Source organism: Boleophthalmus pectinirostris, unplaced genomic scaffold, assembly GCF_026225935.1.
Source record: "Boleophthalmus pectinirostris isolate CB_2022bp ecotype Guang Dong unplaced genomic scaffold, ASM2622593v1 HiC_scaffold_1, whole genome shotgun sequence".
In the NCBI taxonomy this organism is placed as follows: Eukaryota; Metazoa; Chordata; class Actinopteri; order Gobiiformes; family Gobiidae; genus Boleophthalmus; species Boleophthalmus pectinirostris.
In genome coordinates this window covers 18106878-18124523 of record NW_026570970.1, presented here as the reverse complement: position 1 = coordinate 18124523, position 17646 = coordinate 18106878, and the positions used below count along the sequence as shown (strand labels likewise).

The window sequence follows — 17646 nt, the reverse complement described above, 5'->3', positions numbered from 1 at the left end:
GACACAGACAGTAGTAGTTGTTCAGGCTCACATGAGCCACAGAGCAGGGACAAGTCCACAGTGACACACTTTTCACATTTGGAGAACATAGACTCAAGAGGCCCTGCAGCATCTGGGCCAGTGAGTGTCTCTGTATAAATACCTCCATCTAACAAGCATGTGTTTAGTAATGACACACAAATAATAGATTTTATAATGGTTTGTTTACTTTTACATTTACATAATGTTTGTTTGTAGAGGAATTTCCCTTCCCATCAATTAACCTTTATAAACTGGAAAAAATAATTGAATTGTATTCATTCATGTAACTATTAATTTAGTATATAAAATAGTAAGTAAAACCTAGATCAATCTAGTCATATTTGATGTGGTGTACCTTGTCTAGGGAGTTGCTCTTGTCATTGCTCTTCTCTGGCAGGCTGTTCCCAGAGTCGGTGCTGATGAGGGAGCCCCGGGAATCTGCATTTCGCACCAGGTTAATGTTTGGAGTGGATGAGGTGTGAGGTGAAGCTGCTGTGACAAGTTTTACTGTTAATTTCATAACTGAATAGAAAAAACTTTTATGTTTATTTTATTATTTTATTAAGTCACCAGAGATAGCTCCAAAGACATCTTTGTGCAAGCTGGTGTCCAAAAAAGTGCTGGATCTTGGAGGGGTCATCAAAGAATTGGTGAAGAGGGACTCCTCTTTCCCATTCTAAAACATCAATAACATACAATTACATCCATTACATCTGACGCTGATAAATGTTCCCACTCAAACCACTAGATGGCAGTCTTACATTGTTGGAATGGTTAATTGTACAGGGGGAAACCTCTTTCACATTCAGCCTGTTGACATTCTCCTGAAGCAGGCCAAACAGGGGGAGGTACAAAGTGACCAGTCTGGCTTGCTGGCTCTGAAACACAATATGATGTCTTGAACAAGGCCCAGAATCTGACTAATATACGATAATTGTGACAATGAGACCTCAGTGTGTACCTTGGAGGTGTAGCGGTCATCAAATGTGTGCTTGATCATCAGGTTCTTCAGCACATGGATGGAGATCTGACGGATCTCCCTAGGCTCCTGCAGCACTGCACACACTTCCCTGAGGAGCAGTCCGGCCAGGAAGTGATTTTTACAGAAATCGTCTGTCAGAGAGTAATCCAGTTGGAAATCTGCCAGGACCAGCAAGACACGAGGAGATTAGGAGAGGTGGACAAGGAATCACATAAACAACTTTACAGAAACTCTTTAAAGCTATAAACAACTGTAAATATTCTTGATAATCATTTGTCTGACAGCCTGTAAACACAAAAAGACAGACATCGACTGACATTTGGCAGATGCAGGTGGTGTCAGAGAGTTGCTCCACATCAGCTTTGATTATTGTGGACAAATAGGATTAGAGCTAGTGATTAAACAGAGGCAGCTGTCAGGGTTTATTTATATGAAAACCAAGCCCAGCAATCTCACACACAATAATATATCATAGAAAAATGAAGTTGAATGAAAACCTGGAATGCAAGGTTGAATGTTTACCTAAGCTTTTTGAATCTTTTCTTTGGCATATGATCTTTAGACAGGACATGAAACATAAGATTATAACAAATTCTGATTCTTTGATTAAACATGAAACAAATTTTGATTAGACTGACGTCTGCAGCGTTTTAAGTGACAGACAGGCAGCAGAACTTTCACCTACCTACTTCATTATCAGACTCCACTGTATTGTACTGAGACAATACATCTAATGTAGAAACACAGAAGGACCATGCATTTTGTATAGTAAAATAACAATTGATAGCATATCAGTTAAGATAGAAAAGATGATACTTGTGTTGCCTTACCTTGAAATCTCAGTATCCTTCCTTTTCCAAATGGCATAGGCAGGTTCAATGGCACATAGTGTTCATGGTTGCACACAACACGTAGAAACTCAAACTTGAATTCGAACAATGTCTGTAAATTAAAAAGTAATTTCATGATAAAACCTCAAGGGCCCATATTATGCAATATTCTGATTTGTTATAATCTTAGTTCCTCATCACAAATATACTTAGAGTATTGTATTGTTTATTTCGCACATGTTTAACACAAAAATCCTGCTGAATTAGTTCTTCTCTCAAACAGAAAACACTCTGTTCCACTTTGTGATGTCATGTAGTAGTACAGAAAGTGCTTCACTGTGTAAACTCCTTCACTAGATTCATTTAGGTAAAAGCTAATGGTTTACTTGAAAACTGCCACTTCATGACACGATGCGAAACAGAGCATTCTGAGCAAACTAATAAACCAGGGTTACTCAAACATGTGAATGAAACAAAACCAGAAAAGTCCAGGTATGTTTTTGATGAGCTAACACCATTATAACATGGCTTAAAGCTCACAAGAGTCAATTTTGTGTAATTAAAATACAAGCACATTGGTTTTCTGTGAGCTTTACCTTTGGGTCTCCAGGCACAAAACAGTTCATGTAGTTGTTGATCTGCTTGAAGATGAAGCCTCTGTCCATTAGGTTAAAGCATCTCTGCAAAATGGATGAAGAAAGTTTATGTTAATGATTATAAATTTAAAGAACAATCAAATGCATTGTTATTGTGAATTCTAACCTTGATGAAGACTGCAAGGCTGAGGTTGGCGTTTCGGGCTGCATCCAGATTGTCTTTATACTTCTGGGTAATATGCGGCATTATCATATTGACCAGAGTCTCTACCGTGTGATGGAAGGATGCAGAAAAACGCTGATTTCTGGAGAGCTGAAATATAAAACATACATAAACAATGGTAAAAATCTTTTTGTCTTATTGAGTATATGTTGATCATTATAAATGGGCTATACATACCTTGACCTTACAACTCTCAATCAAATACTGAGCCATGGACTTGACCAGCGCTTCAAAGAAATACCAGGAGTACTATAGAATAAAGTAGAATGAACTGTTAACGAGACACATGTATGTTAAGTGGTCATGATCAGTCGATTTAGCACTAATCACCTTGAGCAGTTTGTTACTCGTGAGGAAATCAGTGGAGGGCTTCAAGATGGCGGTCATGGCTTTGGCCAGTTCCTCATGAATTGTTCTGCTATTGGCTGATGTGTAAGGCTCGGTCTTGAACACATACTGCAGAGAAGTAAAATATTATAACATTTTACTCTATTACACATGCAGTTAAATATAGCTGACGTTAGTCCAAGTTTTTTACCTTCACGTATGATCTCAAGTAATGCTCCAAGCCTTCTTCATGGCACTGAGCAACAATGTGAATCATGACTCTAAGAGGAAACACAAACTTGTTAACTACTGTAAATAGTAAAATTAATATTATTATTTTATTATTGATTCTTGCCTGGTGACATTGACAGCCACATCTTCTTGGGTTGCAGTGGTTAGCACCCGGAACAGCTGATTCAAGACAGTGGGCAGGAACTTGATCATTACATGAGCCTCCATTGCATGTAGACTCTGATGCCACAAGATAAAAGGAGGACATTAATAAACAAATCATTTAATTGGCCTGGTAATAATGAAAATTACACAGCTTAAAAAGGCAGACAAAGAGCTCTGTGCCTCTGACGCATGTGGAAACTAATCTAATAACAGCATGGGCCTTATGCCTGAGTGGACAGGACAGGGCAGACTCTGGGTCTGATGCAGCAGGGCATTTGAAATAGTTTGGACAAGAGCCACTCCGCACTGCTGACCTGCTGATGACCGTCAGGACACTGTGTGCGGTGTGAACTTAGAGGGCCTCTTAATTGTGTAGGAGGCGATAGGTGAAACAAAGTTGTTGTATGCTCCCCCCACCACCCTTTGAAAGTACCTTTAGATATTTGACCAATTGTCCTCCTGACACTGGAGATGCAGATTTGTGGCTCTGACAGTGATGAAAGAAATTGTGCAAATGTTGATCCTGCAAAAATACATAGAGATCTCATATCAATCATGTTAATAAATGTCATGTTTTATAAATCTCTCTCTCTATATATATATTTTTTTCTTTTATACCAACCTGAGTGTAGACCGTGGAAACTAAGTGAGTAGATATCCGGAATAGTGATTTGCCTCCATCCACCCATTTGACCTCTGAATTTGTGTGCTATAAAATATAATATATTTTAGAGATACAAAGATTACTGCTGTTAATACTTTGATAAAAATTATAATACCTTGGCACCCTCCTGACAGCTGAGGTATCCAGGGGGCAGGTTAGCAGCTACTGGGATGTGACTTTCGTTCATGATCACACGACCATCTTTCAACAATGGGAGCCAGGCGTAACCCACTGAAAGATAAAATGAGCTAGCGTATATTCAGTCTGGAAGATCTAACTTCACTCTCGTCTACCTCACAGCTTCTCCGGAGTTTACCTGCTCCTGAGCCTTCATCACCTCACTCCAAATACTCCTCACCGCCACTCACCATACTCCTCTTTATCCAAACAGTGTCCAGTCTGCCCAATTTAAAGCCCACCTCCTCCCCAGCAATCCCTTGCCTTCTCATCATCCCCTTCACTTTCCTCATCATCCCTTTCACTCTCCTCTCCATCTCATCATGTCCTCTGTCGGGGTCTGATAACTCTAGCTTGGTAATACTTTCTCCTTGTGTCTGTCTAAGTCTCTCCAGGTTGAAATGAGGAGAATACACAAGGGGCAACAAGCATAGACATAGACACCATCATATATGTTTTTAAATTTACAAATGCATTACCTTGAGTTTCGATCAGTTCCCTCTTTTTGGTGCTGGCCTTGCTGTTGCTCTCACAGCTGATGTGGTAAAAGGTGAAGAGCAGGTGGTGTTTCTCGTGCAGCTGAGTAGGAAGCTCAATTTTAAACTAAAACAAAAAAGACAAAACAGTCAAAAGTCATACCACACAAATCCATTATTTCTTCTCGCTCTTGGATTGTAGCCAATTATCAACTTTGTCAAAGACGCTTTACAAAACAAATATTAAAACAGTCAAAAGACAAAAAATACAAAATAAAAACAGTGACTCAAGAAAAAAGTTTAACATTTATAAGACTTTACACTTTATACAAACTTGGGACTGGTAAGTGTTAATTAATTTTTAACAAAATTTTTACCTCATCATAGAACTCTGGGTTTTGCTGGTGATGCAATACGGCAGCGAAGGCATTTTTGGTAAATAAAGGTCCTCCAGGTCGGCCATAGATGCACTATATAAAATAATAAGCTGGATTTAAGACTTTTTTTTTTTTTAAACAAATTAATACATTCTAGATATTTTATTACCTTTAGTGATACAGCATCCTCTTCATCTGAATCTCTGAACTCAATGCACACTGCTATATTCCTTGCCTGTACAACATGCATATATTCCTTGCCTGTACAACATGCATAAAGTAGTTTCAGCATTTACAGTTTCAGACAATTTGTAGAAATCATGTTGTGTAATGTAGTAATACCTTTGCAAATGACTTCTGCCCATCATACTTGAGGTACTTTGGGTAGACATAGAGGTGATTACTGTAGGTGGTGAATGGCTGGGAACATTTGGCTAAACAGGGAACAAACTCCTCCACTTCAAAGAAAATGGTGGGCTTCTCACTGACATCAAACTGCTTCACAGGAATGTAGGATGAGGTAACGCAATCTAAAAACAGGAGCAGGAGTCAGACTAAATACACAGCCCACTGACACGCCTGTCTGGACTAAAGCAGCAAAGACTTATGGAGCTTACTTGTCAAGTCAGGGGCTACGTTGTCAATAGTAACATCAAGATTTCCTAGGATTACAGGGAGTTTGGCCATCTTCTCAGGTCTTGGGAATAAAGAAAAAGATATCCATTAAGATCAATGTAGAAAGAGCAGATCATAAGAACTTCACTAGCAATAAGTTTCATCGTATGGGTTCTAAAATATTATCACACATGTTATTACTTTCTGAAGTCAGCCAGCAGTTTCAGCATGTCTTCATTGGACAGCTTGTTTCCATCCTGTCTGTAAAGTGCTGAGAAGCGGGCTCCTTTATCAAGCACTCCTGAAGCATCTTTAAACAGAGGCCTGGGAGAGAGAAAATATTTGTAATGTTTATTTTGTGTATATATTTATTTTTTGTTAACTGATTGAAATGTCGAGATGAGAATAAGTCCCAGGCCCAGATTGTAAATAAGGATTTGTTCTCAATATTTTCCCTGGTAAAATAAAAATGAAGTTAGAAAAAAAAAAAAGAAAAAAAAACGTATAAATAAAGCTTGATTAAAGCATTGTGAATGATTCAATAAAAATGTATTTAATGGGCTTTTAGGCTTTTACACTACAGTATTGCTGTTATATCGGACTATAGCTACACAGTACATTTATCAGATTTAAAAGTGATTAGGTAAAATTCCACAGAAAAATGCTACATCTCATTACAACATAAATAAAAAACATACCTTGCTGCCCAGGCAAAAGGCATCCTGTATTGTCCTAACCTGCCACATGCAAGCTTGGCATTTTTCAAAACCTTCTGTGCCACCTAGTGGGAGAGAGGAGATATGCTTTTATTGCTTGTATTCACAACTTTTTCCTTCAATAATGTAAACATTTTACACTGACAGTGAGAACAGACACACACTCACAGCTCTGGACAATGTGAACTCACACAAAATGCATTATAAATGATTGAATTACTACCACTGGGCTCCCTTCAGGGCCCAAAACGAGGTTTCTCAGCCAAAGTCAATGCTTGTTTTGAGTGTGTGACTGGTCAGCACAGGAGCGATTATCATTGTATCAAGTGGAGTTATGCTGGAATCTGCTGAGACAGGTTATGTAAAGGTTTTGGTTGGTCCATACCTTTGTAGAGTCTGAATTTTTCATGTAGGGTTCAGCGCAGTGATTGATGCTCCCTTGAAGAACTTTTTCTATTCTTGCCACTAAGAAGATGTCTGGATGTGGGCATGTTACTGAAAAGACTCCCTGAAAAGAAATAACAGCACATAGGTATGAATTTGAAAGTTTAAAGGGCCCATTTTACAATATTTTCTCATCTATAGTATGTTATAATGTTGTTTTCTCATCACAACCATACCTGAAATTGTGTTTTATTTCTTTCACAAATGTTTAAACACACCAGCCCTGCATATTTAGGCCATGTTCCTATCTCAAACAAAAAACATTCTGTTCCACCTTGTGATGTCATGTGGCAATACAGGAAGTGCTCGCCTGTGTATTGAAACTCCATACACCTTCACCAGAATCATTTGGATAATTTAAGCCCAAGAATTGCCAATTTCTATAAAACAAATGTTAAAGGCAGCTGTTAACTTGAAAACTGCCTCTTCATAACATCACAAGGGGGAACAGAGCATTTTGAGCATTGGAGATGTAGACTAATAAGGATTACACAAACATGTAGGAATGTACAAAACACAACTCCATGTATGTGTTTTGAGGAGATAACAACATTCTAACATGGCTTAAAGCTCACAACAGTCAATTTTTCGTAATGTGGGATCTATAAATAAAATAATATTGGTTGTAAAATATTTGCTGCTCACCTGTCTGGGATACTGCATGACCGTTTCTGGCACTCCATGGACAAGTCGGACCTCAGTGTGGATGTCTCCTCCTCCGTTGATGTACTGACTGGTGTTACTGGGTAACATTCCTCTGACAGATGGGTGATTCAAGTCTACATGGAAGTCTGAAGAGATCTTTCGGCCATTTTGGATGTCAAACAGGGACAGGGTGATGTAGAAAGGCTCCACCTGACAAAAAAAAACAAAATACCACGGTTGAATTGGATATTGGACATTGGACATACGACACATTCAAGGACAGTCATATCACAGATTTTTTTCAAACAACTTGTGACATCTTCATAATCATCCAGGGCACACATCAAAAGACAGTAATTATTTTAAAAACTCATACTATAGCTGATTTAATGCATATTTGTGAATTCAACACTCATTTAACTTGTGATGTATATTTCAATCTTTCATTTAATTTTATCTTTTAATTTGTCTAGGCCATATTAGTATACTTTTTGCAAATTTTTCTTTAAAATTTTCTATAACTGTTACATGACATCTCAGTAATATAATAAATTCTGAAAACAAATAATGATTTTTATTGTGATCGTAAACACAGTCAATAACTACCAAGTTAAGTGGAGGGAGCTGCTTCTGCTTGCTTCTCAACAATCAGTTATGTTGATGTCTGGGTGCCATGTTATTGTTTCTGTGGGAGCTGTTAAGTCTTTAATAATCCCTTTTATTCGAGAGGACAGCAGGATATCAAAATCCATTATACAGACTCTAACGCTAAACATGCACTGCGGTTGCTATGACTACACATCCCTTCACTTCCCCAATCACTGGCTCATCCGGCCACTATGAATAACCAACACTTTCGTCTTTAATCAAGCGCCTAATTTTTCTGTTGTTTGAGACTCTTTCTTACATTGGTTGTGGGTCCCTCCTCGGTCTCGGCGACACAGCTTTGCAGATTAAAGGAGAGGTCATTGCAGTTCACCAGCACACGTTTGCCAAACTTCTCCTCAAACTGCTTCACGTCCGGCTCGATTCCTGAAAAATCTAGTTTCTGAAATAAACAAGGACAAGTTATAGCTGGGTTTCAGAAGACATCATTACCTTCAAGAGACCTATATTATTTAATACAGATGGGGGCAGCTAGTTAAAATAGTTAGAATTAGTGATAGACTGATATACTGGATCGATATATTTGGACTTTTTATCATATTGGCTGGATCTGCTACCCAACACACACACACAGCTTGAATAAGAAGAGAAAACTCAGAGAAATGTGACTACACAGTTCCTTTATGGGTTTGTGCTAAAAAAAGGGATGTGGCTGAGTTTGTAGTAAAAATGAATTCCATACTTTGGTGAAAAAATAATCAAAATCGAACACATATATGTGCCCCAAAAATATTGGCAGAGCTTATCACCTATTGGTTGCTCTGGATCTGGAACAATCAGCATCAGTTAATAAAATACCCCTATCAGTCGATCTCTAGTTAGAATTTTTGTTGTATTACAGTGAGTTCTTGGGTCTAGTCACTAATAAAAATTATCAGGTTCAACATCTATGAATTTTACTTTTTGGATATTACATGGCAAAGTACAATGTTATCAATAGGAAAAACAATAGGAAAAGCTCTTGCCCCCATCTGGGAGTATGACATAATCAGATTCTAGACTCTAAAATAGTACATACAGAGCAAATATTACACTTAATTTTAATACAAATGTTGGCATCGTCATACCTGCGTGTCTGGATCCAGTGTGAACAGCTTTAACCGGGTCTCGTTCCGCAGCCTAGTTTCAATATCTCTGGAACTCTGTAGAAGAAAAACATTTTGTTAAATCGGAACAGAAGGTAAAACATAACTTCTCCTTCTCCTTAGGATTTATTAGCTATTACAGCCTGTTCACCCTCATAGTCTATAAAGTGATGTTACACAGAAACACTGGGGCTATAGTCAGGTGGTACCTACGCAGTCCATACTTCAAACACAAAGATTTACCACTGACCAAATGACCTGCTTTGAAATGTGGGAGACTAAATGAAAGGCTTTTGAAGTTGTAAATATTCATGTTAATTTATATCCTTTTTAACTGTGAAAGACAGACACAGATACAGAACTCTGTGCACATGATAAAGCATAAATATTTTGGTCTAGTAAGAGAAAGATTTAAGCTGTTGAGTCATACACCTGGCCAATATTGAATAGATAAATTACAAAATGATTAGCCAAATGATACAAGACAGACAAAACAGTATGTAGAGTCTATATAGTCATTAATGCACAGATAACATAAACAAAGGCAGTAATATCATTTATTTCAAACAAAATCTAGTGTGTAGACTTGGATATGAAACAATAATCTCCCTCTCATCTCAGCAAATTTAGTGAAAACATAACTTGGAACATCAAAACAAAATAGGCGAGTATAATGCAGACCTACCTGAAAGCTGTCCATACTGCCAGAGGAACTGTCAGACTTGCCAAGATCATCATCTGGAAGCAAGACAAACATATGTGATGGGAGACATTAACACAAGATAAGGCAGGACATTACCTATGTATATTCTTTACAACCTGGTGACAGTTAAAAGCCAGTTATTTCATTCACAGTAAACGTAAGATCCTATATAGACATTGAAACCACACACAACGTCAAATGAATGTTGTGCTCTCAAGGATTTAGTGAGATTAGTGAACCAGCTCCAGCGCAGTACACCCCCCCAGCAGACAGGAGGTGTTGTCTGAAGCCTGGGTGGTCTGGTAGCAGTTCAGGATAAAAAAATAAGTCAAAAGTGAACTAATTAGAGTGAATGAATGAGTGCTATTTAAAAACAGCCACAAGTACAGAATATATAAACAGAGATTTGTCCCACTATAGGGTTGATGTAACACTGTGTTAAATTGTGTTGAAATAAACAATATACTGGGACATTTTCCATTACATAAAATGCAGTAATATAATATATGACATAACAATGTTTGGCTCCATTTAAAGGCCGCTGAGCTGTGATCAAACAGTTCTTGCTATGTTATGCCATTAAAAGAAACAAATTATAGATCATTAGCCCTAACACTACCAGCCAGACTTTATGGTCATGATAATAAAACATTTTACAGATCAACATTGATCAGACGCCATAGTTTAATACACTGACCGAGAATCATTTTCAAAAGCTAAAGCCCAACTTAAAGGGTCCATATTACAATTTTTTCTGATCTATGTTATAATGTTTCCAAATCAAAAACATACCTGGAGTTGTGCTTTGTTTAATTTACACATGTGTAACACAGAAACCCAGCATATTTAAGGTTCTGAGTTCTTCTCTCAAACAGAAAACACTGTGTTTTAAAAAAAAAAGTAAAAGGTAACTTGAAAACTGCCATTACATGACATCAAAGGATAGAGCATTTTTAGCTTTGGATATGTAGACAGATTAATAAATGAAAACAAAACACAACTCCAGGTATGTTTTTGATGAGGTAACAGCATTATAACATGGCAAAAAGCTCACAGTTTTGCGTAATAACCCCTTCTGTTTATATATTGGGCCTTATGTTGAAATGGTAGAAGTGGTAAATAGAAAAGTTTGAATTCACGGACACTCAAGCTCATCCCAACTCTGACCAAAAACAATGACGGAGGTGTACATCTGTCTGTATACCCACCATCATGGACTTCTCCGTTCCTCTTCTCCTGCATTGCCATCTCAAAACTGCTGTGGAGGATTTTGTTGAGGGTGTTGATCCACTCTTCCATCTCCCCCTCACTGTCCGCCGCCAACAGGTACGTGCTCTTATCCTGCATCTTCAGCTCAAAGGCAAATCTCCGGACTTTGGTATTCTGCAGAGAGGAAGAGAGACTGTTGGTTTTTCACTTAAAATAAGCAAAAAGAGATGAAATACCTGAATAATAATCTTTGTTTTTGTTTAGTTTCTGATTAAATGATTGGAGAAAATGTACTTGGGGAGAGCTAACCTGAAGGAATTCTTGCCAACCTCCAAAGCTAACATGCAAACAGTACTCGCTTTACAAACGTGAGTCCTTTATATTCCAAGCTGTTACAAAAAGCCAGCAAGTATTTCAATCTGTTATTTATATATTTTTTCTGTGGTATCATTTCTATTGACTTGCTTTATCTGTATTAAATAATATTGGCCTATAGAACGATGTGATGTCATCTGAAACCCAGCCATAAAGTAAAAATTTGACAGTCACAGAAGAAATATTAGTTCACAAGTATGCCAGTTCTCAAGGGCGAGACTCTCAAACAAGATTTACAAACTCAACTTTTGACCCCAAGCCAAAAGGAGAGATACCCCTGCGCTGTTTTCCATCACATCTTCATCATAGTTCCAAATGATAAGTGTTGATCTGATTCTGTTTGATTCCAGATTTTAAGCAGGTTGATAAGGTCTGAACGGGACTTTTAGGGCAGTTTGTGAGGCCTCGTCATTGCCAACATAGGGTGGATTGTTATGCTTCAGTTCTGGCTGCTTTGGGCAAAATGTTGATACAGCAGAGTGGGAGTGGGAGAGAATGTCATTTTCTGGAAGTTGGCCAAGTAAACACTAGGGTTATTTTTTCCTGTCTTGATAAGTAGATTTAATGAATGTAATAAACGGAAACCACAGATTTTAAGTTAAATTGTGAGTTGTTATAAGAGCATTGTGGCTTCATTTAAGCAAAGCTCTAAGCAGAGGTGGGGACTTGCAAGTCATGACTTGAACTCAAGTCAGACTTGAGTCACTATTTTTAGGACTTGAGACTTGACTTGATAAAATGGACTAAGACTTGGGACTCAACTTGGACTTGAAGATCAGTGACTTGAGAAGACTTGATGCTTCTCCTAAAAATACTTTAGAATATACTTTTCTCTTTACAGTTGATTAATTTTACAGGAACAAACTGGAACATGTCCCGCCACTTCTGTTTGTTACTTTGGATGTAACTGAAGTACTGTGATATGTGGTATCATCAAATGTACTACAGTAATATACAGGGGGAACTACATAGAAAATGATCCTTTTATGTCAGTGAAGACAACATGACAAAAGAACTACATTTTTACATGTGTATTCTTTCTATTCTGACCGTAATGATTTGCACTAAGACCTTGTTAACTGACATTTAAAAAGGAAAAAGTAGCATTTCTATAACTCTTATATAAATACCCATATATATATATTTGAGTACAATTTAGTTTAGAAGTTGTACAAATTGCAAAAATCTAAGCTATACTTTGGTTTAAAGACTTGAAATGACTTGAAGCTCAAAGCAGACGACTTGGACTTGACTTGGACTTATGGGCCGGTGACTCCTGACTTGACTTGGACTTGCCTGTCTTTGTCTTGGGACGTGACTCAGACTTGAGGTCAAAGACTTGAGGCTCTAAGCACTATCATTATTTACCCTTGTAAGATAGCGTCATAAGTTCATAAATCAATATACTGCTTTAAAGATACACTACATAACTTTGGGAAGTACGCTTTCATGGAAATTAATGTTTTTAAATACCTCAATCCTTAAAAAAAATCCTTGAAAAAACTATCCTTACAGTAAGCAGATATCTTCTCCACAAATCTGACTTGTACCATGGCCCAGTGACATTACCTGCTGGTCTCTATAGTGACAGAAGCAACTCCTTGGAGAGACAATTTGGTGCCAGACCCTCAGTTAGAAGGTTACATCATGTACCCTTAAATCTTTTTTTTTTTTCCTTTTTTGCGTCACTACAAAATTTTCTGTTCATAGCCTTTTTAAATCACTGTTTTATAAATCAAGAAAAATGGTATTGCTTCGAGTGCTGATCATAATTAGGATGTGACAGAGGCCTCAAACTCTGACCACATGTTGGCGGCATAACAAAGTGCAGCAGCAGTTTGAAGTTTAACATGATGTCATTCTAGATGCATTAGCCTTGTTGCAAAACCTTTTCAGCTGGTTAAGTCATAACCTGCTTCATACAGCAGAAAATACAACTATATATGGTATAAAGGAGGCTTATGGTGAGTGTAGTCTAGTGAGTGATAGCAATGAACTGAAAAGCATGGCTAAGTTACTGCATGTAGAGTATAATTGTTGTATAAACATGTACAAATAGAAGTTTCATTAGTAACACTTACACTATTCAACTGCCCATTTAAAGGTGTTATATTATGCATAAATGACTCTTGTTAGCTTTGTTACCTCCTCAAAAACATAGCTGGAGTTGTGTTTTGTTTCATTCCCAATCCTGTATTATTAGTCTGTCTACAGCTCCAAAGCTCAAAATGTTCTTTTTTACACAGTGACAGAGGTGGGGACTTGCAAGAAGTGACTTGGACTAATGTCAGACTTGAGTCACTAATTTTAAGACTTGAGACTTGACTTGATAAAATGGACTAAGACTTGGTACTCGACTTGGACTTGAAGGTCAGTGACTTTGGACTTGACTCAGACTTGAGGCCTGCGACTTGAGAAGTACTTTTAAATCTGAATTCTTTCTATTCTGACCATAATGAATCACACTAAGATCTTGTCAAGACATTTAAAAAGGATAACATTTCTACAACTCTTACATACTCTATAAATACTCATATATAAATATACTATGATTTTTTAAAGTACCATTTATCTTAAAATTCATATACATTGCAAAAATCTAAGCTATATTTGGTACTTTGGTTTAAAGACTTGAAATGACTTGAAGCTCAAAGCAGACGACTTTGACTTGACTTGGACTTATGGGCCAGTGACTCAAGACTCAACTTGGACTTGCCTGTATTTGACTTGGGACTTGACTCGGACTTGAGGTCAAAGACTTGAGACTTACTTCAGACTTGCAAAACAACAACTTGGTCCCACCTCTGTGCTGTGATATCATGAAGCGATAGTTTTCAAAAAGTAAATGTGAGTAGGAAAACTGTCCACAGGAATTAAGGTTAAACACGCAATGAGCTTGGATGTAAACATGTCTTTTAGCACTTCTGATTTAGGAATAAATGCTCTGGTGTTTTAGGAGCATCAGATCATTTTGATGCTGTCAGTATATTATAACTTTTCCATCCACTGACATGACAGGTAGACTCAGAGATGTGCACACTTCGTTGAATAGACTAACAGATACTAACACGTGCCATTGATTGTGCGGTAAGTGCATGAAAGTGAGATCTCAGCATTCACCTTGTTCTGTTCAGAGTCAGCACTATGAAGCTGGCCCGAGGGAAGAGGCAGCTCCGGTTTCAGGGAAGCATTCAGCTGGGTGAAGTGTTTGGCTAGTGCATGCTGTGTTGCTTTTAAAGGGCCCATATTAAGCTATTTCCTGATATGTTATAATGTTGTTTTCTCATCAAAAACATACCTGGTGTTGTGTTTTGTTTCATTCACACATGTTCAATGCACAAAGCCTGCATAGTTCTTCTCTCAAACAAAAAAAAGAAACAACTTTGTTCCACCTTGTGATGTCCTGTAGTAATACAGAAAGTGCTCCAATGTGTTTTTAAACTCCATACACCTTCACTAGAATCATTTGGATCATTTTAGCCCAAGAAATGCCAATATCTAGTGAACAAAATGTAAAAGGAGCTGTTAACTTGAAAATGATTGCTTCATGATACGGTGGAACAGAGCATTTTGAAGTTTTGGAGATGCAGACTGACTAATAATAAACAGTTACTCAAACCTGTGTGAAGGAAACAAAACACAACTCCAGGTGTTTTTGAGGAGATAACAACATTTAACATGGCTTAAATCTTACATAATATAGGACCTTTAAAATGAACATGCTAAAATATTTGAATAGAAAAAAGGTATTCATCGGCAAGGAATTGGGAAATAAATGTGGCCTTAACTTATAGGACAATAGGAACACATTTTATTTTACCTGGATTACACCCATACAGGAGTCCAGAAATATGGTTCCTTTGGGCTCTTTAGAGATTTTCTCATCCTTGTAAAAGTTGAGGTTATAGGAGCCATCTCCCAGCTGTGTTAGGTGGAAATACCGCCGCTTGAAGGACTGAAACAAAGCATAAAAAATGTAATTTAAGTGTATCCATGCAGTAGACTTGAGTTTGTAAAAGTACAGGCTCTTTTACCCTCATAGTAACGCTGATGGCACTGTTCATATTGCCTTTGTAAAGCCAGCCATGTTTGGTGATTCCTCCCTTTTGTGATCCTAAGGAGGCTGTATCCTGCAAAAGCAGAGACAAAAATTATAATAAATAAGTTAAAGGTTAACTCAGGTAGTAAGACAGTAGAAAGATGTTTAACTTACAGACCAGTAAACATCCTCATGCCATTTAACATTCAAAACAAGATTTGTTTTAGTAGGTGCAGTTGTCAAAATAATAACTAATTTGTATGTGTTTATAGTACTTGTGATCGCTTTGCCTGGAATGTTCTACAATATGGCATTAAACTTTCTATCTCCATGGAGACAGACTTAGTTAATGACCAGACCAACCCCACTCACGATGTTTCTGAATGTATTTTCTGTGGCATGAAGCAACCAACTGTCACTGAACTAGTTGAAAGATTAATGCCATACGATGGAACATTCAAGCCAAACTATTAACATCTCCATAGCGACAAGGTGCTCCCAATTTAAAATGTCACGTCCAGATTGGCCCCTCTCACAGTCAGAATAAATGTTTCTCAATGGATTTCTGTAGCATGCAGCAAATAACTAAAATAGAATAAACGCAACACTGATTGAAAGATTAATGCCATACGGTGGAACATCTTGTCTCTATGGCGACAAGGTTTTCCCAATTTAAAATGTCACGCCCAGATCGGCCTCACTCACAGTCAGAATGAATGTTTCTGATGTTGAAAAGTTTGAAAGATTAATGCCATATGGTGGAACATCTTGTCTCCATGGCGACACGGTGTTCCCCATTTAAAATGTCTGTAATCTGGTAAGGCTATAACGCTATAGAAATGGGTCACATGTTTAAAACCCATTTGAAACACAGAAACACTGGCGGTATGTCACGAGGCTGGGCCAGACGTTGTTACAGACTCCAAAATCATATCTGCTCTGTTTTGAACACACCCTCTGAAGGCTTTAGATCTTGTGCTTTGAGATGACACAGAGCTTAACCCGACGTAGGTCTACCTCCCTAAAAACAAGCTCCAGAACATTCAACAAACTGGGAGCTACGGACCAAATAAATAACCAAGACTTTAACACATGGATCACATCTTCTCACACTGCATGAGATCACCACCTTTTGTTGGCGTAGACCTTCTATGACTACACACAAAGCTATCTGTAAAAATAAACCAGTTTTGGGAGTTATGGCAAGAGAAAGGGCTAAACTGGATAACACATTTGTCATAGTGAGTCAGACTACAGTGAGCAGTCAATGGCCTTTCAAGACATTTCTTTTCCAATCCAAAATTATGGTCAAACAAAGCGACCGGGGGCTTTAAAAGAGTTGGCACAGGTTATGATATCTTCAGCAGGCCTTGTGGAAAGCTTGCAGCCTGCCTATGAATGCTTGTCATCAGTGTCTAGACAATTTTAAACAGTCCAGGCAACATAGTATCCAGATAGAAAGTTTGTGAGTAAGACATATAAATAGGCTTGCACAAATTTTTAAACCAAAGTAGACTAGTAAAATACACATTTATTTATACTTGACTGATTTATAGTTTAGAGTGGGGTTAGAAGTCATGACTTTTGCTAGTTGTGGATAATAAAGCTAATACACTTTACAGAGAAGGGTTAGAAACAGCAAAGCTATAAATGTATTGCACTGGGTCAGTTTCTGTTTAAAGATGCACTGCATAACGTTTCTGGTAGTGGGTCAAACCACTTGCTTGACTGAATGTTGTTTTTTTTCTGTTCTACAGTAAGGCATTTAAGTTAACTATCTCCATCAGGGGTGTCAAACTCAAATTCACAAAGGGTCAAAATTAAAAACTGGGACTAAGTCGTGGGCCAAACTAAATATTCACTGAAAAATTTGCATGTTTTCTCTTCTTTCGAGATATGTAATATTAAACCTTTTCTTATAAAAAAAAAAAATAATAATAGTTTTGGATCAACATTGAATTCAGAACAAGCCTAATATAAAATAATAACATTTTAAATAAATAATGTCTCTATAGTTGTAGCCGGCAGGCCATATAATCTTTCGGGTCAAATATAATTCTATCGCGGGTGAAATTTGGCC

General features: G+C 37.6%; 1 protein-coding gene across 2 annotated transcripts in view; it reads right to left on the bottom strand.

Annotated features, from left to right (window-relative positions):
• The window catches only part of LOC110173160 (dedicator of cytokinesis protein 9), a 69165-nt gene that overhangs the window by 11194 nt on the left and 40325 nt on the right, over positions 1-17646 (bottom strand). For both annotated transcript variants that reach the window (XM_055158432.1, XM_055158476.1), the window contains exons 6-34: positions 15562-15657; positions 15348-15482; positions 11152-11326; positions 9926-9978; positions 9223-9297; positions 8397-8537; positions 7490-7699; positions 6786-6908; positions 6383-6465; positions 5886-6008; positions 5687-5766; positions 5412-5599; positions 5239-5304; positions 5070-5162; positions 4696-4819; positions 4155-4270; positions 3998-4084; positions 3809-3898; positions 3335-3450; positions 3191-3260; positions 2983-3108; positions 2830-2901; positions 2596-2742; positions 2430-2513; positions 1834-1945; positions 983-1161; positions 783-899; positions 592-697; positions 377-513 (exon numbers count right to left, since the gene is read on the bottom strand). In XM_055158432.1, the coding sequence (XP_055014407.1) occupies positions 377-513; positions 592-697; positions 783-899; positions 983-1161; positions 1834-1945; positions 2430-2513; positions 2596-2742; positions 2830-2901; positions 2983-3108; positions 3191-3260; positions 3335-3450; positions 3809-3898; positions 3998-4084; positions 4155-4270; positions 4696-4819; positions 5070-5162; positions 5239-5304; positions 5412-5599; positions 5687-5766; positions 5886-6008; positions 6383-6465; positions 6786-6908; positions 7490-7699; positions 8397-8537; positions 9223-9297; positions 9926-9978; positions 11152-11326; positions 15348-15482; positions 15562-15657 (3324 nt within the window). The remainder of the gene's footprint in view (positions 1-376; positions 514-591; positions 698-782; positions 900-982; positions 1162-1833; positions 1946-2429; positions 2514-2595; positions 2743-2829; positions 2902-2982; positions 3109-3190; positions 3261-3334; positions 3451-3808; positions 3899-3997; positions 4085-4154; positions 4271-4695; positions 4820-5069; positions 5163-5238; positions 5305-5411; positions 5600-5686; positions 5767-5885; positions 6009-6382; positions 6466-6785; positions 6909-7489; positions 7700-8396; positions 8538-9222; positions 9298-9925; positions 9979-11151; positions 11327-15347; positions 15483-15561; positions 15658-17646) is intronic.